The 22,054-nt window shown below is 54.3% G+C and overlaps 1 protein-coding gene across 1 annotated transcript; it reads left to right on the forward strand.

Moving 5' to 3' along the window:
• The first annotated feature begins 90 nt into the window (after window positions 1-90).
• MDC1 (mediator of DNA damage checkpoint 1) lies at window positions 91-17,874 on the forward strand. Its single transcript, XM_066359917.1, is given in 16 exon segments — window positions 91-203; window positions 2,589-2,727; window positions 4,127-4,507; window positions 4,596-4,671; window positions 5,136-6,290; window positions 6,292-6,488; window positions 9,113-9,178; window positions 9,516-9,605; window positions 10,606-11,385; window positions 11,493-11,536; window positions 11,957-13,828; window positions 13,908-14,027; window positions 14,150-14,332; window positions 14,537-14,662; window positions 14,762-14,872; window positions 17,655-17,874. Coding segments are annotated over 15 exon segments (5,505 nt in total). The 5' UTR covers window positions 91-203; window positions 2,589-2,591; the 3' UTR covers window positions 17,823-17,874.
• The last annotated feature ends 4,180 nt before the right edge of the window (window positions 17,875-22,054 follow it).

Consider the following 22,054-nt stretch of genomic DNA (forward strand, 5'->3'; position numbering starts at 1 on the left):
CGGCCGTTACTGGTGGCGCGCGCGGGGACTCAAAAGGAGGTGAGTTCCGCGTGGCCGCGCCCCGCCCCGACCGGGTGCCATTTTGTTGCTTCCGAGGGCGGGAGGGGCGTGTCTTGGAGCGCGACGGGGTGGAGGAGCCTCGGAAGTTGCCTCTGGGAGAGCAACGATGCTCTTCCTTGCTTGAGGCCCCGCCCCGAGCTTAGGTATGGAGACGCTGGGGGACCCGCTGGGCCCGGAGGACACCCCGCAGGGCACCCCGCAGGGCACCCCGCAGGCTGGGGGTCAGAGGTGCCGGCCTGTTGGGTTAGAGACGAGGGTCGCGGGCGCCCGCTGAGTTCGCCTCTTTAGAGAAGGACGGCGACCGCCCTGCTGGTCCCGTCGGCGGCTTCTCCCGTCGGCGGCCCCTTTGCTGAGTAGTGCGTCCCGCTCGTGCCGCGCTGAGTTTTCGTCGCCCCCCCCCCCCCGGCTCTTTGATCACGGACTCGGTGGCGGAAACCCCGGGCGGGCGGGCAGGGTTATTCTCGTTTGGTGCCAGGTGCGGAATAGCCACTGTTGGAGCGGACAGGGTGGACCCCGGAGGAGAGACACGGCGCTGGGGGGTGGGGAGTGGGGCGTGGGGAGGAGCTGGACCAGAACACTAGGCGCGGAGGGCCGGCGAGCGTGCCGATGTGGGGGGACAGTGTGCTCAGAGATCGGGGAGAAGGTCCGTGGGGCTTTGGGGGGGACAGTGTGCTCAGAGATCGGGGAGAAGGTCCGTGGGGCTTTGGGGGGGACAGTGTGCTCAGAGATCGGGGAGAAGGTCCGTGGGGCTTTGGGGGGGGCAGTGTGCTCAGAGATCGGGGAGAAGGTCCGTGGGGCTTTGGGGGGGGCAGTGTGCTCAGAGATCGGGGAGAAGGTCCGTGGGGCTTTGGGGGGGACAGTGTGCTCAGAGATCGGGGAGAAGGTCCGTGGGGCTTTGGGGGGGACAGTGTGCTCAGAGATCGGGGAGAAGGTATGTGGGGCTTTGGGGGGCAAGGACTGCATTGCAGGGCATGAGGCTCAGGTCTTGTTAGCTCTTTGCTGAGGAGTTTTGCATCGTAGTTGATCCTGTGGGCATGAAACGCCATCCGAGAAGATGAAACAGCGCGGGCTCTCTGAAGCCAGAGGCACGTTTATTTCCCCGTCCCGGCACTTGCAGGAGTCGATGGACGTTTCTGTCTCTCCCTCTGTCCCTTCCTCTCTCAAATCAACAAGTAATTTAAAAATAATAATAATAATAATGGCTCCAAAGTCATTCGTATAACTTTAAGATAATTTAAAAAATAAAAATAGAAAACAATGAAAACTATCACATATAGTAAGACTAAGTATTGTTTCTCAAAACACTTAACCTATGGCAGCGATTTTCACCCTTTGTCATCTCATGGCACGCAGGAACTAATGACTGACGTTCTGCCTGACCAGGCCCCTGGCACCGTGGGTAGAATGTGGGCCTGGGATGCTGAGGACCCAGGTCGGAAACCCCAACGTGGCTGGCTTGAGCGCAGGCCTGTCCAGCTTGGGTGTGGGGTCGCTGGCTTGAGCAAGGGCTCTGGCTGGCCGGAGCCCCCACCCCCTCAAGGCGCATATGAGAAAGCCATCAATAAACAACTAAGGAGCCGCAACAAACAACTGATGCTTCTCATCTCTCTCTCTCCCTTCCTGCTTGTCTGTCCCTGTCTGCCTCTCGCTAAAAATAAAAAATTTAAAAAGAGAAATTGTATGAAAAAAAATTAAGTTCTGCAGTATACCAAAAAATTTCTTGTTTGCTGATCCAACCAAAAAAATAGCTATAATTTTGATTCATTCACTAGACGGCTATTGTTGTGTTGGCTGTTGTCATCCTGTTTGACAATCTAAGGGAATAGAGGTCAGTGCCCCTGACTAGTCAGCTGTTGCGTGTTTTAATAATTCTGTGACAGCCCTGGCCAGACAGCTCAGCTGGTTAGAGCGTCATCCTGATGTGCAGATGTTTGGGGTTCAGTCTCTGGTCTGGGCACATATGGGAGTAGGTTGATCTTCCTGTCTCTCTCTCTCTCTCAAATCAATCAAATAACATTTTAAATATAAATAAAATAGAATTCTTGTAGCACACAGGTTGAAAATCGCTGGTCTATGAAAATAAATATGTGTGTTTGTTACACACATTCTCCAAGCTAAGGTTTTATGACTTAACAATATTGCAAAAGTGGTATACATAATAAGTTACATGAGATATTTAGTCCTTTAGTATAAAATGGGCTCCACATTAGATGATTGTGCTCAACTATAGGCTAATGTGTTATGGGCAGTCTGAGGCAGGCTCGGCTAAGCTACGATGTGCAGTGGGTTAGGTGCATTAACTGCATCTTCCGTTTACAATGCTCTGCAGGATGGAACCGCACTGGAAGCTGAGGGGCATCTACTCGTGAAGTTGGTACCTTGTGACGTGTTTCTTTATGTCAAGAATGCTTGACGTGAAGAGAAGCCTCAGCCTCCACAGTAGCCCCGGTTCACACCCAGCTGCGAGGCTCCTCTCTGAGAGGGTGGGAACCGGTGACAGAGATGATGATAATGTGTTTCCTCCCCAGATCATGGAGGACACCCAGGCTATTCACTGGGAGGCTGAGGAAGAGGAAGAGACGGAGAGACCCAGTGAGGCCTTGGGGTGCGGCTCGGAGCCCCTGGGGCGACTGCGCATCTTCAGCAGTGCCCACGGACCAGAAAAAGGTCGGGTGGGGGTGCTGGAGGACTGGGAGAGGCCTCTCGTTTTTGTGGGGAGGTAGCTGGAGGGCTGTAAGAAGCTTGCATCTCTTTCGAGGAAATCTGTAACAAGTTTTACTGGGAACGGAGAACAGACTTGACCTTTCCAGGCAGGTGCTCTGGACTCACTAAGGATGGTTTTACTGTACACTTAGAAAGGTTAAAGCGGCTCTGGCCCAGTGGCTCAGCTGGCTGGAGCATCACCCCTAAGTGCAGAGGTTGCCGGTTTGATCCCTGGTCAGGGCACAGATAGGAGCAGATTAATGTTCCTTTCTCTCCCTTCCTCTCTCTAAAATCAATTCTGTAGACATTTTTTGAAATGGTTAAAATGTTATATTTTACGTATATTTCATCACAATAGGAAAAAACTTAGTATGGATGGGTGGGGTGTTAACTATGACAAATGCATTGTGCCTGACCAGGCTGTGGCACAGTGGATAGAGGGTTGGCCTGGGACGCAGAGGACCCAGTTTCAAGACCCCAAGGTTGCCAGCTTGAGTGCAGGGTCATCCTGCTTGAGCGCAGGCCCACCAGCTTGAGCGAGGGGTATCATAGACATGACTCCATGGTTGCTGGCTTGAGCCCAAATGTTGCTGGCTTGACCAAGGTGTCACTGACTCTGCTGGAACCCCCAGTCAAGGCACATATGAGAATGCAATCAATGAACAACTTAAGTGCCACAGCGAAGAATTGATGCTTCTCATCTCCCTCCCTTCATGTCTGTCTCTTCTCTCTCTGTTTTTCTTGCTTTAAAAAAACGCATTGCAGGCCTGACCTGTGGTGGCGCAGTGGGTAAAAGCGTCGACCTGGAATGCTGAGGTCGCCGGTTTGAAACCCCAGGCTTGCCCGGTCAAGGCACATATGGGAGTTGATGCTTCCTGCTCCTCCCTCTGTTCTTTCTATCTCTTCCCTCTCTCTGTCTCTTTCTCTCTCTGTGTCTCCTCTCTCTAAAAAAATGAATAAATAAAATGTAAAAAAAAATTAGATTTAAAAATACAAATTTATAAAAGAAAAAAAAACACAAAACAACAACGCATTGCGCCTGGCTGGATGGTTTGGTTGGTTAGACTGTCATTCTGAAGCACAGAGGTTGCCAGTTCAATCCCTGGTCGGGGCACATACAAGAACAGATGTTCCTGTCTGTCTTCTGCACTCTTCCTTTCTTTCTCTAAAATCAGTAAAATAAACATTAAAAAATGCACTGCATATATTTTTCAATACTTAGATTTTTCAATACTAGGGTCTTTTATGTTTCTAATGCATGTGGGGACCTTGAGTGACTAGCTGGGTACTTGACTGGAAACGTTTCCAATAGCAGGCCGGCCGGAAATGTGGCCTGGAACCTGTCTCCCTCTCTGCTTCTTAGACTTCCCGCTCTACCTGGGGAGGAACGTGGTGGGCCGGGTGCCTGACTGCTCGGTGGCCCTGCCCTTTCCGTCCATCTCCAAACAACATGCGGTGATTGAGATCTCGGCCCGGAACAAGGCACCTGTCCTCTGGGACTGTGGGAGCCTCAACGGGACTCAGACCCTGAGGCCCCCTAAGTCCCTGAGCCCTGGAGAGAGTCACCGTCTGAGGGACCAGGACTTGGTCGTCTTTGCAGACGTGCCCTGCCAGTACCATCGCCTGGATGTCTCTCTGCCCTTTGCCTCCCGGGGCCCCCTAGCCATAGAGGAGACACCCAAGGTACAGGGAGGAGCTCGGCCCTGGGGGGTCCCGTTGGCCGAGGACTCAGAGGAAGAAGTGGGTACGTGTGTGCACCGCGAGGCTGGGCGAAGAGACGGGGCGGGACGGGGGCTGGAGACGTTCAGCTCACTCCTTTCTACTCCGGGCAGATCCTCTCTCTGAAAGGCGCCTGGTGCAAGGACCGAGGACCACCTCCTCCCCTCTGGACACAGTTGTTCCGGAGAGGTGAGTGCTGCAGGGCCTGGCACCTGAGTCTCCAGGAAGAGGAGGAACTCGGGACCGGGGTCCATCGCTGAGGGAGATAATGAGCATGGGAGTGATGGCTGGGGAACTACACAAACCCTTTCACCCGCCGAGTGTATACCGGGCCCCTCTGATGTGCCGGGTGCAGAACTAACTGCTAGAAAAGAAAAACAAATACTCCTGGCCAGGTGGCTGGGTTGGTTAGAGCATTGTCCTGATACACCAAGGTTGCGGGTTCAGTCCTGGGCCAGGGCACATACAGGAGTCAACCAATGGGTGCATAAATAAGTGAACAACAAATCCGTGTTCCTCCCCCGCCTCCTCTCCCCTCTAAAATCAATACAGAATGAAAATGCTACCTTGTCTCTGCCCTCAAGGAGCTCACAGGTGAGTCAGGCAGCCCTTCCTGGGAAAGTCTGTAATCTTTCTCTCTCTTCCCTTCGTAGTGATGAAGAGGGGTCTGCTGCCCGCGACGGCCCTGGGCCATCCTGCGCCTTTACCTTTGACAGTGACACAGATGAGGAGGGAAGCCAGCAAGCCACAGCAGGGGAGGCGTCCTCGGCTGCCACGGGAGCAGCCACTGCACAGACAGAGCGGCCTGAAGCCAGCACAGCTGAGGTCCAGTGTGGAAAGGATCAGCATTCTTTGAAGGAGAGGAACAGTAACATAGGAGTCGAGAGGGGTGCAGGAGATGGGGTGGTTTCAGTTGGGGGCACCCTGGAGAGGAGCCAGCCTGCTGGGGAGGGCAGGGAGCCGGCTGCAGGGAGCAGGCCTGCGGGAGAGCCCGCCCAGGTACACGTGGAAATGGCCCAGCCTTGCGGCTTTATAGACAGTGACACGGATGTGGAGGACGAGGGGGTCCCTGGGACTCAGGGCGTGCTTCCCGTCCAGAAGAGGCGGAGCTTCCACTGCGCTGGAGCAGAGCGTCCTGGGGCGAGCCCGGCTGGTAGTGATGCTGACACGGAGGAGGCCGAGGCCCCACTCACAGTCCCTCTGGGGCGAAGGCGGGCTGCCGTGGTGATCGATAGCGACACCGACACTGACGCCGAGGAAGAAGTGTCAGCAGCACTCGCTTTGGCGCACCTGAAGGAGAGCAGAGACGCAAATGTGGAGGGCAGCGCCCCACCTCTGGCTCCTGAGCAGATCCAGACCTCTGCTGGGCAGGACAGCGACACGGACGTGGAGGAGGGCTTCCCAGCAGAAAACGGAGAATGTGTCCCCCAGGGTCACACAGATAGAGCACGTCCAGAGAAGAGCCAGCCTCCTCTCGGGGACTCACCTGGCGTCCCCCTGGGGAGCAGCCAGGCCTCCACAGCAGGCCTCAGCACAGAGGTGGAAGAGGGGGTCCCCCCAGGACCCGCTGCCTCACTTCCACAGGAGCCTCCGGTGCCTGTGCCGTGGACACATCACACAAGCGTGGAAGCAGACGGGGGCCCAGCAGCGCTGCCCAGAGTGCGTCCAGAGGAAGCCCAGCCACCTCCAGGTGGGGGCGGAAACCAGCGAGGGGTGCGGCCTCGCGGGGGTGGGGGGTGGGGGGGGGCAGGTGTGAGAAGGAGCCGCTGCTGGGCGGAGTGGGCGGTGCCTGTCCTTTACCAGGAGAGCGGAGGCGGGCTGGGGTGGGGCCCACGTGGAGCAGGACCATCTCCTTGTCTCGAGGGAGAACCTAACGGGTCTCTTGGCAGACACAGGTGCTCCAGGGGAATCCTCCCAGCCACAGACAGAGGAAGCCCAGCCCCCCGGAGAAAGTGGGAGAGAGCCACAGGCGGACGTGACCGAGGACTCTGCCGACAGCCGTGGAGGTGAGTGCTCGCCTGCCTTCCTGCCTTGTCCCTAAGAGAGAGCGAGCTCACAGGGTGACGAGGTCCACTCAAGGTGCTGTAACAGAGTCCCACAGAGCGATGGCTTCTGAACACTCACCGTGTACCTCTCGCAGTTAGTTAGTTCTGAAGGCTGAAAGTCCAAGATCAAAGCACCGGCAGATTCAGTGTCTGGCGAGGGCTCGCTTGTTCACAGGGAGCCTTCTTCTCGCCATGGTCTTAAATGGCAGAAGGGCAAAGGGACTTCTCTGGGGTCTCTTATCCGGGCGCTGATCCCCTTCATGAGGGCTCCACCTGAGGACCTGATCACTTCCCACGGGCCCTACCCCCAATACCATCACATTGGGGTATCAGAATAAGAATGTGGGTGGACTCTTCCTGGAAGTGGCTGGAGGTGACCCCTGAAAATGGTTCGCTATTCGCTTGACCCAGAAAACTCCATAAATATGCAAATCAGGAGGTTCGGCTCTTCATGTTCACCCGAAAGCTTCCCAGGACATCAAGGGTTTGCATGTTTTAAAAGCCCCCAAGTGCCTAACCAGGCACTGGCGCAGTGGAAAGAGCGTCGGACTGGATGCAGAGGACCCAGGTTCGAGATCGAGGTCGCCAGCTTGAGCACGGGCTCATCTGGTTTGAGCAAAGCTCACCAGCTTGGACCCAAGGTCGCTGGCTCCAGCAAGGGACTACTCGGTCTGCTGAAGGCCCGCGGTCAAGGCACATATGAGAAAGCAATCAATGAACAACTAAGGTGTTGCAATGCGCAATGAAAAACTAGTGATTGATGCTTCTCATCTTTCTCCGTTCCTGTCTGTGTATCCCTCTCTCTGACTCTCTGTCTCTGTAAAAAAAAAAAAAAAAAAAAAAAAAGCCCCAGTGCCTGAAGGGTGCCACCTCGTAGAAGCAATGTGTGCCGTTCTGTCATTACAGTAATGGAGTTGGTAGGTGTGCCCAGGCCAAACAGTGGGGCTGGACACAAAGAATACTGAATTTTTGCTGCACATGCTTAAAAATGCAGAGAGCAATGCTGAACCTAAGGGTTGAGATGTAGGTTCTCTGGTCACTGAGCACATCAGGTGAACAGAGCTTCCAGGATGTGGCCTAGAACTCACACGTGCTGTCCCCACCACACTGAGATGATCCTTACTGAAAAAGAGCAGGTTATTCCCAAACCAGAAGAGGAGGCTGCACAGAAGAAATATCCCAAAAGAAACTAAAGAGCCTGACCAGGCGGTGGTGCAGTGGATAGAGCATCGGACTGGGATATGGAGGACCCAGGCTCGAGACCCTGAGGTCGCCAGCTTGGGCGTAGGCTCATCTGGTTTGAGCAAAAAGTTCACCAGCTTAAGCCCAAGGTCGCTGTCTTGAGCAAGGGGTTACTCAGTCTGCTGTAGCCCCCCCGGTCAAGGCACATATGAGAAATCAATCAATGAACAACTAAAGTGTCACAACGAAAAACTGATGATTGATGCTTCTCATCTCTCTCTGTTCCTGTCTGTCTGTCCCTGTCTATCCCTCTCTCTGACTCTGTCTCTGAAAAAAAAAAAGAAAGAAAGAAAAGAAAAGAAAGAAACAAAAACTTATGGCCCAGCCTGACCTGTGGTGGCGCAGTGGATAAAGCATCGACCTGGAAATGCTGAGGTCGCCGGTTCGAAACCCTGGGCTTGCCTGGTCAAGGCACATATGGGAGTTGATGCTTCCAGCTCCTCCCCCCTTCTCTCTCTCTGTCTCTCCCTCTCCTCTCTAAAATGAATAAAAAAAAAACAACAAAAAACAAAAAAAAAACTTATGGCCCAGGTATAAATTCAGCGTAAAATAAACACTAAGCCTGACTAGGCGGTGGCACAGTGGATAGAGCGTCTGATTCAGACGCAAAGGACTCAGGTTCGAAACCCTGAGATCACCGGCTTGAGCGCGGGCTCATCTGGTTTGAGCAAGGGATCACTTGGTCTGCTGGAGCCCCCCGGTCAAGGCAGATAGGACAAAGCAATCAATGAACAACTAAGGTGCCACAACAAAGAACTGATACTTCTTGTCTTTCTCCCTTCCTGTCTGTCCCTATCTGTCCCTCTCTCTGTCTCTCTGTCTCTGTCACACACAAAGAAATAAAAATAAACACGAATAAAAGTTTTGGGGTTTTTTTTAATTTATTTTTTTTATAGGGACAGTCAGAGAGAGGGATAGACAGGGACAGACAGGAATGGAGAGAGATGAGAAGCATCAATCATCAGTTTTTCGTTGGGACTCCTTAGTTGTTCATTGATTGCTTTCTCATATGTGCCTTGACCGTGGGCCTTCAGCAGAGCTAGCAACCCACTGCTGGAGCCAGCGACCTTGGGTTCAAGCTGGTGGGTTTTTTGCTCAAACCAGATGAGCCCACGCCCAAGCTGGCAACCTCAGGGTCTCGAACCTGGGTCCTCCGCATCCCGGTCCGACGCTCTATCCACCTGGTCAGGCAAACACTAATAAAAGTTTTAAAAAGAAACAATGTGGGGTGGGATACAAACATTCAGGCCATTGCCTAGGGGTTTGGGTTGGAGAGAGGAGCAGAGAAAGTCAGGTGTTACGGGTCAGATACTACTTCTTATCCTGTGTTCCTCCACCACCAGACTCTGAAGAACTGGACCTAGAAGCCACTCAGTGCTTTGTGAAGAGAGAGAGTGAGAGCCTGGACGGTGAGGCGTCTGTGCCGGGGGTGCTGGTCCGCCGTTAGCCTGGGGGTCCCTGCAGGGTGGGCCTGGGCCCCTGGAGCTCTCTGGAGGGCTGTGCTTAGGGCCTCTGTCCTGTGCTGTCGTGCAGGGTGTGACAGCCGGCCTGGGCAGGGTGGGGACGGCACGGCCTGGGCAGGGTGGGGACGGCCTGGGCCCCTGGAGCTCTGGAGGGGCTGTGCTTAGGGCCTCTGTCCTGTGCAGTCGTGCAGGGTGTGACAGCCGGCCTGGGCAGGGTGGGGATGGCACGGCCCCTGGAGCTCTCTGGAGGGGCTGTGCTTAGAGCCTCTTTCCTGTGCAACAGTCCAGACCGTGCAGGACGAGCCCACCCAGGACTTCCTGTCGGCTCTGCCCCAGGAGCCCGGCCCGGCCCCTTGCAGCCTCCAGGCCCCAGGTACAGGAAGCCCTCGTCTGTGCCCCAAGCTTTGCACCCTTGTTTTCTCCCTCAAGACGTTTCTTTCATATCTGTTTTTGTGCTGACGTTTCTCCATCTTAATAGGGAAAAAAGACCCGTAGAGCTATTTGCCTCGCTTTTTGCCTCGCCTTTTTGTTTGTTTGTTTTCTTTTTTAGTGAAGTGGGGACAGACAGGGACTGCAGACAGGAAGGGAGAGAGATGAGAGGCATCAACTTGTAGTTGTGGCACCTCAGTTCATAGTTGTTTATTGATTGCTTCTCATATGTGCCTTGACTTGGGGCTCCAGCCAAGCCAGTGACCCCTTCCTCAAGCCAGTGACCTTGAGCTTCAAGCCAGCGACCTTGAGCTTCAAGCCAGCAACTATGGGTCATATCTGTGATTCCGCACTCAAGCTGGTGAGCCCGCGCTCAGGCCAGTGACCTCAGGGCCTCGAACCTGGGTCCTTAGCATCCCAGGTTGACGTTCTATCCACTGCACCACCACCTGATCATGCGTGCCTAGCATTTTTTTTTTAATTTTTATTTTTATTTTATTTATTCATTTTAGAAAGGAGAGAGAGAGGGAGAGAGAGAGAGGAGAGAGATAGAGAAGGGGGGAGGAGCAGGAAGCATCAACTCCCATATGTGCCTTGACCAAGCAAGCTCAGGGTTTCAAACCGGCAACCTCAGCATTTCCAGGTCGACGTTTTATCCACTGCGCCACCACAGGTCAGGCAACCTAGCATAATTTTTAAGAGGATGCTGTGAGAGCTTTTACACGGAAGTATGGTCTTACTGTTTGAGACAAACGTGAAAATGATGTCTTCCTTATTCCCAGCTTTTCTTTGGTATAGATTTATTGTTCATGAATTTATCTTAATCCTTCCTCAAACTGTTAACTTTCTCTCTCTCTCTCTCTCTCTCTCTCTCTCTCTCTCTCTCTCTCTCCCCCCCTATCCTTCCCCTCCTTTCTGACTCTGATTCTGACTCTTACTTCCAGGCGCCCTGGATGAGTCATGGGAGGTCTTGGCTACGCAGCCATTCTGTCTCGGAGAGTCTGAGGCCTCTGAGACCCAGCCCATTGCTGCCCACCCTGAGGCCGGGGGGTCTGGCTCCGTTTCAGTGAGGACGACACCGCGAGACCAGCATTCAGAAAGCCCAGTTTGTGCAGAGCCGTCTGGGATTCAAGGCGGAGGCGTGCAGACTGCAGAGAAAGGCCTAGGCGCACCGAGAGCATCAGCAGAGAGAGTGACCCTGGAGAGAGGGCCGTTAGCCAGGGAAACGAAAGAACTGCCGGCAGAAGGGTCAGGAGAAGGTGTGAGGGGAGAGGAGGAGTCAGCCGGAATGAGGAAGGACAGGGAACAGAAGCAGGTGGTAGCTAGAGACCCTCAGAGACCGGAGTCCAGTAGAGTGGTGGAAAGGGCAAGTATGGAAAAGAACAGGGAGAGGGGGAGGGCAGAAGCGGAGACACCCAAGGAGCCGCGGGAGGCAGCAAAGCAGGCTCTTGCAAGAGAGGTGCCGGGGAGAGCAGCAGCAGAGGAGCTGGCGCCAGAGGGGGGCTGTGAGCCAGGTGGGTCAGAAGTCGGTGTGCCCCAAGGAACCCTGGGGGAGGGCACACGGAGCCGGGGGGCAGAGGGAGGAGGCTGCGGCCTGGCACTGGGGCCTGAAGGAGGAGCAGGTGACCCTCTGAGACCCGCTTCAGCCCTGATAGCCTCTGGGGGCCAGTCAGGTGGAGGAGGGGGCGCCCCATTGAGCCCCAGGAGGCAGCAGAGAGGCAAAGGTAAGGGAAGGCAGAGGGGGACCCAAGGTGGCCCACAGCCCTCCTACTAACCAGCCCTGAGTAGCTCCTGCTGGGACCTCAGCCACACTTGTCTCCTTTCTCTCCAGGCCACTCGAATTGCAAGATGCCACCCGCAGAGAAGGCTTCCAGGGTGAGAGCTCCCTGCCCGGCTCCACTGCCCTGGCCAGACCTTCTCCCCTCCCACCTCCTGGGTTGTCACTCACTCCTCCTCACTGCCCAGCAGCTGCTGTCCTTTGCCTTGGCCCTGCTGTTTTCCACGTGTCCGTTTCCAGCTCTGTCCCCCTCTGCCTGACCAGGAAGAGCATCTCTCTCCGCGTCCCTGTCCCTTTCCCAGCTGTCCATCATCCGCATGCTCACAGCCCTGTGCTGGCCTTACGGGGAGGGGTCCATGGGAGAGGAGACCACTTCCTCCCCAGGAAGTTCCCAGCCTAGGGGAAGGGGGTCAGAGACAGAAGTGCCAGTGAGCACTGTCCCCAAACAAGTGTCAGGAGCAGTGTCCTGTCCCGTCTCCCCTTGGCTCTCCCCGCCTCACCTGCTCGTTTCTCCCCAGGGTGACACAGAGTCCCTGCGTGCTTGTCTGCCTTCGACAGCGCCTGACGCCTGGGCCCCAGTCCCGGGCCCTGTCACCTCCCAGAGCCGAGAGCTTCCTGCTCCTCTGCCCCTCTCTGCTCCCTCTCCGTCTTCCTCAGAGCCGCCCACCCCCAGGACCAGGCACAGCGGGAGTAAGGGGAGCGAGAGGGCTCCTGACAGTCACGTGTCCTCAGAGCTGGACCCTCTTCCTGCAAAACCCAAAGTCAGGCCCCAGGGGTCCTCCAGGGCCGGAGCCTCTCCAGTTTCCTTTACAGCCCCGGAGCCCCGCCCTGCTCCCCTCACAGACCAGCCCGTCACCCCCGAGCCCACAGCGCGGGCCACTCGGGGCAGGACACGCGGGTCCTCTAAGACCCCTGACCCAGCTGTCCCCACGGCCTCTGAGCTCCAGCCTTCCACCTCCACAGACCAGCCCGTCACCCCTGAGCCCACAGGGCGGGCCACTCGGGGCAGGACACGCGGGTCCTCTAAGACCCCTGACCCAGCTGTCCCCACGGCCTCTGAGCTCCAGCCTTCCACCTCCAAAGACCAGCCCGTCACCCCTGAGCCCACAGGGCGGGCCACTCGGGGCAGGACACGCGGGTCCTCTAAGACCCCTGACCCAGTTGTGCCCACCGCCTCTGAGCTCCAGCCTTCCACCTCCAAAGACCAGCCCGTCACCCCTGAGCCCACAGGGCGGGCCACTCGGGGCAGGACACGCGGGTCCTCTAAGACCCCTGACCCAGCTGTCCCCACGGCCTCTGAGCTCCAGCCTTCCACCTCCAAAGACCAGCCCGTCACCCCTGAGCCCACAGCACGGGGCAGGACACGCGGGTCCTCTAAGACCCCTGACCCAGCTGTCCCCATAGTCCCTGAGCCCACACCGCGGGCCACTCGGGGCAGGACACGTGGGTCGTCTCTCAAGACCCCTGACCCAGCTGTGCCCACCGCCTCTGAGCTCCAGCCTTCCACCTCCAAAGACCAGCCCGTCACCCCTGAGCCCACAGCGCGGGCCACTCGGGGCAGGACACACAGGTCGTCTGTCAAGACCCCTGACCCAGTTGTGCCCATCACCCCTGAGCCTGTCACCCCTAAGTCCACATCTCAGGGCAGGACACACGGGTCCTCTAAGACCCCTGACCCAGTTGTGCCCACGGCCTCTGAGCTCCAGCCTTCCACCTCCAAAGACCAGCCCATCACCCCTGAGCCCACAGCGCGGGCCACTCGGGGCAGGTCCTCTCTCAAGACCCACCAACCAACTGAACCCACAGCCCCTGCCCCTGCTCCTCCTACCTCTGCAGACCAGCCTGCCACCCCCAAGGCCATGGCTCAGGGTGGTCGGAGCCAGAAACTAAGGTCTACAAGTGCTGTGCCAGTTCCCCCCACCCCTGAGTTCCAGTCTCCTGTCCCCACAGACCAGCCTGTTGTCCCTGAGCCCACCCCTCAAGCCAATGGTGGCAGGAGGCCAAGGACCACTAGGAAGCCTGGGTCCCTTGCAGCTCCCATGGTCTATGAACCCTGCTCTGCACCCCTTGAAACTAACTCCCAGGCCTCCAGGAACCAAAGGCAGGGAGCAGTGCAAGCAGACAAGTTGCTTAGGACCCGTCCTGAGCCTGCGCTCGCCGAGCTGCCCGAAGCCCCTGCCCGCGTGCCCCAGGTCCCAAAGACGGAGGCAGCAGGGAGATGTGCGTCCACCCCCGAGCCCCAGCCTAAGGCCTCTCAACACCCCAAGAGGCCTTCGGGTACTGTGGGCTCACCCTCACCTCAGAAACGGCCCCGAAGAGGGGATGGCCCCCCAAAGACAGTGTTCCTGGAGGAAGAGGAAGACCCCGCAGAGAAGCCAGGGAAAGAAGAGGTGAGGAGGGGGCTGGGGCCATGGAGCTGGGAAGGACTCGGGGTTCTGATGCTCCCACCAAGATCTCCCTCAATCCCAGGGTGCAGTCCTTCCAGGACCCGGCAAGAGGAAGAGGGGCCAGGCTGAGGAAGAGCCCAGCGGACTGCCGAGCCGCAGCCTCCGTGGGACCAAACCCAGCCCTGACTGCACGGCCCCCAAGGTGGGAGAGCGGATGCGGGGGCCTGGGTTGCGGGTGCGGGGGGCCTGGGAGGAGGCCTGCGGGCCGGGAGGTGGCGCGATGCGCGGGGTGCCGTGACCACATCGGGCCAGTCCCCTGCACAGGTGCTCTTCACCGGCGTGGTGGATGCCCGTGGGGAGCAGGCCGTGCTGGCGCTGGGCGGGCGCCTGGCCGGCTCGGTGGCGGAGGCGTCCCACCTGGTAACGGATCGAATCCGCCGGACAGTGAAGTTCCTGTGTGCCCTGGGCCGGGGCCTCCCCATCCTGTCCCTGGACTGGCTGCGCCAGGTGAGAGGCCGGGAGAGGGCGGGTCAGCAGAGGCCGTGGCCACAGGGCACTGACTGCTCACGGAGCACTGAGACGTGGCGGGAGGAGGCGGAGGCGGGGACACGGGACAGGCTGGAGGCTTCCTTCACAAGCGCCGCGGGTTTCTCGTGGACACCGGGCAGGCCGGGGGCCAGGCGGCGGGCACTGATGGGCCCCCACCTGCAGTCCCGCAGGGCCGGCTGTTTCTTGCCCCCGGAGGAATACGTGGTGAGTGACCCCGAGCAGGAAAAGAACTTTGGCTTCTGCCTCCGCGACTCCCTGCGCCGGGCCCGCGAGCGAAGGCTGCTGGAGGTGAGGTGTGGACCTGCCCCCGCCCCCGCCCCCCATGTGCGCAGCCCGCCCTCCCGAAGCTTCCTGCGGACCTGACCCTCCACACCTTCTCCCTCCTAGGGCTACGAGGTCCACGTGACCCCTGGAGTCCAGCCGCCACCCCAGCAGATGGCCGAGATCATCAGCTGCTGTGGGGGCACGGTCCTCCCCAGCATGCCCCGATCCTACAAGGTGCCCACGGGACGAGACGCAGTAGTGAGAAGGCGGGGTGGGGGGGGGGGCTGGCTAATACCCGTTGACTATAATTTCTGTATTTTAAAGAATTTCAAATATACGTAAAAGGAGAGAGAATAATACAGTGAGCCTCCACGTACCAATCACGCAGATTCATTTGGATGTTGCTACATTTGCTCTATCCCTTTTTTCTCTTTGCTGAAGTATTTTAAGGGAACCCACAAACATCATATTATTTCTGTCTATGTACTTAAAATAACACATCTTTAAGAAATACGTACTTTTTTTTTTTTTTTTTTGTGGGCCATCATCTTTAATCCTAGCTTGCACCGGACAGGCAAGTAAAAACACACACTGGGCTCCAAAACCTACTCATTCAGCGCTCACAAAGCTACTGACTTATCCAAGTTTCCTAGAATCAAAGTTATCTCCTTCTCTCTGCACAAACTGCACAAACCGGCTTCCCCTTCAGCACTCCACCATCTTGGCTGCTTCTCCTCTCCTCCACATGGCCTTTCTCTGCTTTCCTCTCTAATGTTAATCTCAGGAACTCAGGAATACGTACATTTTTTATAATCACCCTGCTACTTTTTGTGTGTGACAGAGACAGAGAGAGGGACAGATAGGGAGAGACAGACAGGAAGGGAGAGAGATGAGAAGCATCAACTCATAGCTGCAGCACCTTAGTTGTTCATTGATTGCTTTCTCATATGTACCTTGGGGGGGGGCTACAGCAGACCAGTGACCCCTTGCTCAAGCCAGCAACTTTGGGCTTAAGCTGGTGAGCCTTGCTCAAACCAAATGAGCCTGCGCTCAGGGTCTCAAACCTGGGTCCTCCGCATCCCAGTCTGATGCTCTATCCACTACGCCACGGCCTGGTCAGGCACGATGCCACTATTGATTTGTAGTAAAATTCACAATAGTTTCTCAGTCATTTTCTCATACTCCATTAATCAAATTTTACCAGGTGTCTAAAAATGTCTTTACAGTTCAATCAGTATTCAAACCAGCTCTCTCTATTGATACAGTTGTTATATATCTTAATTCTCTTTGACTCAAGATTAGCAATTTTTAACCTTTTTCATTTCTTGGCATATATAAACTACTAAAATTCTGCAGCACACCAAAAAATATATGTTTTGCCAATCTGATAAAAAGATAGGTATAATTTTGGTTGATTTACAAAAAAAAAAAAGTAATTGCCTACCTCTTTTGCTCCAAAGTGACTTTTTCAAATAAATCAAAGTTTTAAAAAATTCAGATGCCTATACTTGCTTATAAAGATTTCTGGTCCCAAGAATTAACCAATCAGATGCAACCTTATGCAACATGATTATTAAGATGCAACTCTTTTATATGACCTATAAGTGACATAGATGTCTTATGGTTCAAGACAGGGCATTTATACCTGCTGTTGTCATGGTCTGTTTGTTTGTTTGTTTGTTTGTTTAAGTGAGAGGGGAGAGACAGACAGACTGCATGTACCTCAACCGGGATCGAGCCACTGGCTGTGGGAGGGGAAGAGGAGCAGATGGTCACTTCTCTTGTGTGTCCTGACCAGGAATCGAACCTGGGACATCTATACACCAGGCCCACGCTCTATCCACTGAGCAAACCAACCAGTGCCAATTGTCATGTTTTTATTTGACAATCTAAGGGAAAAGAGGTCAGTGCCCTTGACTAGTCAGATATTGCATATCTTAAAAATTCTTGCAGCCCTGGCCAGTGGCTCAGTGGATAGAGCGTCAGCCCACCCTGTGGACATCCCAGGTTTGATTCCCAGTCAGGGCACACAGGAGAAGCAAACATCTGTGTCATTCCCGCCCCTTTCTCTCCCTTTTTCCCTCCCACGGCCAGTGGCTCGATCGGTTTGACGGTAGGCTCCGGGTACGCCCCAGCTGCTGAGGATAGCTCCATTGGAGTGTGTCAGCCTCAGGTGCTAAAAATAGCTGGTACTCAAGCATTTGCCCCAGACATGATTGCCGGGTCGGATGGATCCTGGTCAGGGCACATATGGGAGTCTGCCTCACTGTCTCCCCTCCTCTCACCTAAAAAACCCCCACAAAACTCTTGCAGCACACCAGTTAAAAATTGCTGCTCCAGAGCATGTCCCCACCCGTTCAGCCTTGTTTATGTCATTGACTTCCTGCAGAAACTAGATCAATTGTCCTTCAGAATGTTCCTCAGTCTGGATTTTTCTATTTGCTCCCTGGTTATATCGTTTATCTTATTCTTCTATCTCCTGTATTTCCTGTAAATTATAATTAATTTTAGCCTGACCAGGTGGTGGCACAATGGATAAAGCATTGGCCTGGGATGCTGAGGACCCTGGTTCAATGCCTGAGGTCACCAGCTTGAGCGCAGGGTCACTGGCTTGAGCTTGGGATCATAGACATAACCACTTGGTCGCTGGCTTAAGTAAGGGGTCACTGGCTTGGCTGGAGCCCCCCCTCCCGCCCCAGTCAAGGCACATATGAGAAGCAATCAATGAATAACTAAAATGCCACAGCCATGAGTTCATTCTTCTCATCTCTCTCTCTTCCTGTCTCTCTGTCCCTGTCTGCCCCCCCTTTTTACCAGAAAGAAAAAAAATTAATTTTAAAAGCTCAAATAAATTCAGATTCAACGTTTCTGGCCCGAGGGCTCTGCAGACAGTGCAGCGTGCCTCCTGTGGCCTCCTGTCAGGAGGTGCTGTCAGCGGGGCTTAGACTGGGGGGTGGTCCTGACCTGCTGCAGGGCTCTTTCCCTCTGACCTCTGTCCTGGCCGTCTGTCCCCCAGCCTCGCAGAGTTGTGATCACGTGCTCCCAGGACGCCCCTCGATGCACCGCGCCGCTGCGGGCGGGGCTGCCGGTCCTGTCGCCCGAGTTCCTGCTGACCGGAGTGCTGAGGCAGGAAGCCACGCCCAAGGCCTTTGTCCTCCCCACTGAGGGAGTGCCCTTCACCTGAGAACCCCGTCCCAGGACCCTCTTCCCTTCCAGACCAATAAATAGAAAATACGTGGGAGAAAACTTAGCTTACTCTCTCTCTTTTTATGTTTAGAGGGGTGGGGGAGAGGAGGAGAGAGGGGGGCAGGAGCAGGAAACTTCAACTCCCATCCATATGTTCCTGGATGGGGCAAGCCCAGGGTTCGAACCGGCGAGCTCAGCATTGTAGGTCAACGCTTTATCCACTGCACCACCTCAGGTCAGGCGAGAGAGAACTCAGGGCTTTAGAAAGGATTGGTGTGTACTGATCTGATTTCTCTAGAAAATGGGTGGGGATGAAAAGGCTTATGGGAAAACACAGATAGGGAGATGGGGCCACAGTTATTTTTTTGTGTTTTTTTTTTTTTGTATTTTTCTGAAGCTGGAAACGGGGAGAGACAGTCAGACAGACTCCCGCATGCGCCCGACCAGGATCCACCCGGCATGCCCACCAGGGGGCGACGCTCTGCCCCTCCTGGGCGTTGCTCTGTTGCGACCAGAGCCACTCTAGCGCCTGGGGCAGAGGCCAAGGAGCCATCCCCAGCGCCCGGGCCATCTTTGTTCCAATGGAGCCTCGGCTGCGGGAGGGGAAGAGAGAGACAGGAAGGAGAGGTGGAGGGGTGAAGAAGCAGATGGGCGCTTCTCCTGTGTGCCCTGGCCAGGAATCGAACCCGGGACTTCTGCATGCCAGGCCGACGCTCTACCACTGAGCCAACCGGCCAGGGCCAAGGGGCCACAGATTTTTTTAAATGGCCATTTAAAGCTGGCTAACCCCATGCCCGGCTGTCTTTAGGGGCGCTCATCTTTAGGCAGACTGACATATGTACTTATTGCGCAGTGTCCTGCTTCCCATTTGAAAGCCATTTCTTTTTCCTTTATTTTTTATTCAATGAGAGGAGGGAGGCAGAGAGATAGACTCCCACATGTGCCCCAACCAAGATCCACCTGGCAACCCTGTCTGGGGCCAGTCCTCGAATCAACCAAGCTATCCTCAGCACCCGGGGTTGGCGCTTGAAACAATTGAGCCACTGGCTGTGGGAAGGGAAGAGGAGCGGATGGATGGTCACTTCTCATGTTTGCCCTGACTGGAAATTGAACCCCAGATATCCACATGCTGGGTTGATGCTCTATCCACTGAGTCAACTGGCCAGGACCAGGGAGTAACTCCTTAATGGACACTGTTTTCTTTAGGGAGATGAAAATGCTTTGGAACTAGTTAGAGGTGGTGATTGTACACATTATGAACATACTAAATCAGGGGTCCCTCAGATCATTGGAGGGCCAGACTATAAAAAAAACTGAACAAATCCCTATGCATACTGCACATATCTTATTTTAAAGTAAAAACACAAAACGGGAACAAATACAATATTTAAAATAAAGAACAAGTAAATTTAAATCAACAAACTGGCCAGTATTTCAGTGGGAACTATGCTCCTCTCACTGACCACCAATGAAAGGGGTGCCCCTTCTGGAAGTGTGGCGGGGGCCAGATAAATGGCCTCAGGGGGCCACATGTGGCCCGCGGGCCGTAGTTTGGGGACCCCTGTACTAAATGATACTGGATTGGTCTTTTTTTGTGTTTGAGAGACAGAAAGGGAGGGAGATGAGAAACATCAACTCATAGTTGTGGCACCTTAGTTGTTCATTGATTGCTTTCTTATATGTGCTTTGACCAGGGGCTACAGCAGAGCAAGTGACCCCTTGCTCAAGCTGTCGACCTTGGGCTCAAGCCAATGACTTTGGGCTGCAAGCTAGTGATCTGCATGCTCAAGCCAGTGACCATGGGTCATGTTGATGATGCCACACTCAAGCCAGCGACCTCAGCATCCCAGATTGACACTCTATCCACGGCTCCACCATTGGTCAGTCTGGATTGTTCTCTAAAACAGCTCCTTTTGCCTGACCAGGCGGTGGCGCAGTGGATAGAGCATTGGACTGGGATGCCGAGGACCCAGGTTCGAGACCCCAAGGTTGCCAGCTTGAGCGCGGGATCATCTAGTTTGAGCAAAGCTCACCAGCTTGGACCCAAGGTCGCTGGCTTGAGCAAGGGGTTACTCGGTCTGCTGAAGGCCTGTGGTCAAGGCACATATGAGAAAGCAATCAATGAACAACTAAGGTGTCACAATGAAAAATTGATGATTGATGCTTCTCATCTCTCTGTTCCTGTCTGTCCCTGTCCCCCTCTCTGACTCTTTCTCTGTCTCTGTAAAAAAAAAATAAAAAAATACAAAGACTTTCTCTTTACCATGTGACGCATGCCAAATTTATTAAAAAGAAAAATAAATAAAAATAAAACATCGTTCAGACTTAAATATAAATAAAATGGAAATAATGTAAGTTATTTATTCTTTCTCTACGGACCGGTACCGGTCCGCGGCCCGGGAGTTGGGGACCTCTGCTCTAACCAACTGAGCTATTCAGCAAGTGCATGTAAACTTGTAGAGAATAGGTTTGGGGTTTTTTTGTTGTTTTTTTTTTACACTTCCAATGAATCCCACAGCTTGTAGCACATTGTGTAATAAATGTCTCTATCATTCAAGGTCCTGGCAGGAAGTGATGGCACAGTCAAAATTAGGATAATTTTTGGAGAGTTTAATGAAGTGAAAATTACAAGGAAGTAGGCAGAGATTAGAGAAGTCACAAAGAATATTGCCATACCCCAGTACCCACAGATCCATGGTGACCACCACCTCTAAACCCATAAGGATGAGATGAGGGAGCAGTTCTCTATAGAGAGAGCGTCCTTAGTGAAAACTGATTTGCACTGATGAGTCCATTCAGGACAACTTCCTGAAGCACACACAAAGCGTGCAGAGTCGGTCTGGAAGGAAAACAAGCTGTCTCATACAGTATACAGTAGCACTGATTCAGAGCCCTTCACTGTGTAGAGAACAGGAGGATGTCAGAGCCTTGGGGAGGGAGAAGGAATGTGCAGACCACAAAAGATGCTGCTTAGCAATTTTTAAAAAAGATTTTATTTATTGATATTGCAGAGGGGGGAGTACAAAAAGTTTTCAACTCCTAGTTTTGTAAGTCTTGCTGACTGCCATGGTGTGGTGCTCAGGGCGCTGAGGCTGTAAGTTCTTCACAACACATCTCTAAATTGGATGAAGAAAACCTTACTTTTATGTTGCTTTTTAGATACGAATGTTGTTAGTCTGTATCACAAACATCTGCAAGGGAAAACATGTTGCCCTGGCCAGGTAGCTTGGTTGGTTAGAGCACCATCTTGAAGCACAGAGGTTGCTGGTTCGATCCCTGGTCAGGGCACATACAGGAAGAGATGAATGTTTCTGTCTTTCTTTCCTCTCTCTAAAATCAATATATATATTACACACACACACACACACACACATATATATAAAATTATATTTTAAATTTTTATTTTTTTTAAAGAAGACAATATGTGAACAGCAAAGTTCTTCTTAGTGGTGTCTGGCTAGTGAGTGGAGTTCAGCTAATGAGGTTGCAGAGTCAAGTCATAGTTAACTACTAGAAAGCTTGGATAAAATTAACCGAAAACGTTTGCAAGTAGAATAAAGCTTTGCACCCTACATATATTCACGTTTTCATTCTCGTGGTTACAAATCAACAGCCTTTGGTATCATTCGAACGAATCTTGTGTTACAAAAGCGCCCTTCTTTAGCAAGCGGAGAAGCAAGAATTCAACTTTCTAGGAAGTTACAGAATAAGCAGCAAGCGATGTCGCAGGTGATTTCGCAGCTTTGTTCTCTGACCTCGGGTGTTTTGCGGTTAGGGCTGTTAGAAAGGGGGCTGCTCCTGCGTCGCTGTTTCCACAAGGATCTTGCAAGAGAGGAACTGTACCTGAGACGGGAAAAGAGCCGCCGTAGGATTCGACCCACGCGAGTGGCTGCGGAGCCGCTGCCCCGTCACCTCGTCCCCGTGACTCTAACATTCCCTCCGGGACGCGGCGACCACGACACCCCGAGAGGAACCCGGGCCTGAGCCACGCGGCCGCGGCGCGCAGAAGCCCCGCCCCACAGGCGGCTTCCCGGGGCGGGAGGGGCGGGGCCTGTGTGGCGCGCGCACGGAAACCCCGCCCCCAGGCGGCATCCCGGGGCGGGGAGGGCGTGGCCTGCGGCGGCGGCGCGCAGAATCCCCGCCCCCAGGCGGCATCCCGGGGCGGGGAGGGGCGTGGCCTGTGTGGCGCGCGCACGGAAACCCCGCCCCCAGGCGGCATCCCGGGGCGGG

Source organism: Saccopteryx leptura, chromosome 1, assembly GCF_036850995.1.
Source record: "Saccopteryx leptura isolate mSacLep1 chromosome 1, mSacLep1_pri_phased_curated, whole genome shotgun sequence".
NCBI classification, from domain to species: Eukaryota; Metazoa; Chordata; class Mammalia; order Chiroptera; family Emballonuridae; genus Saccopteryx; species Saccopteryx leptura.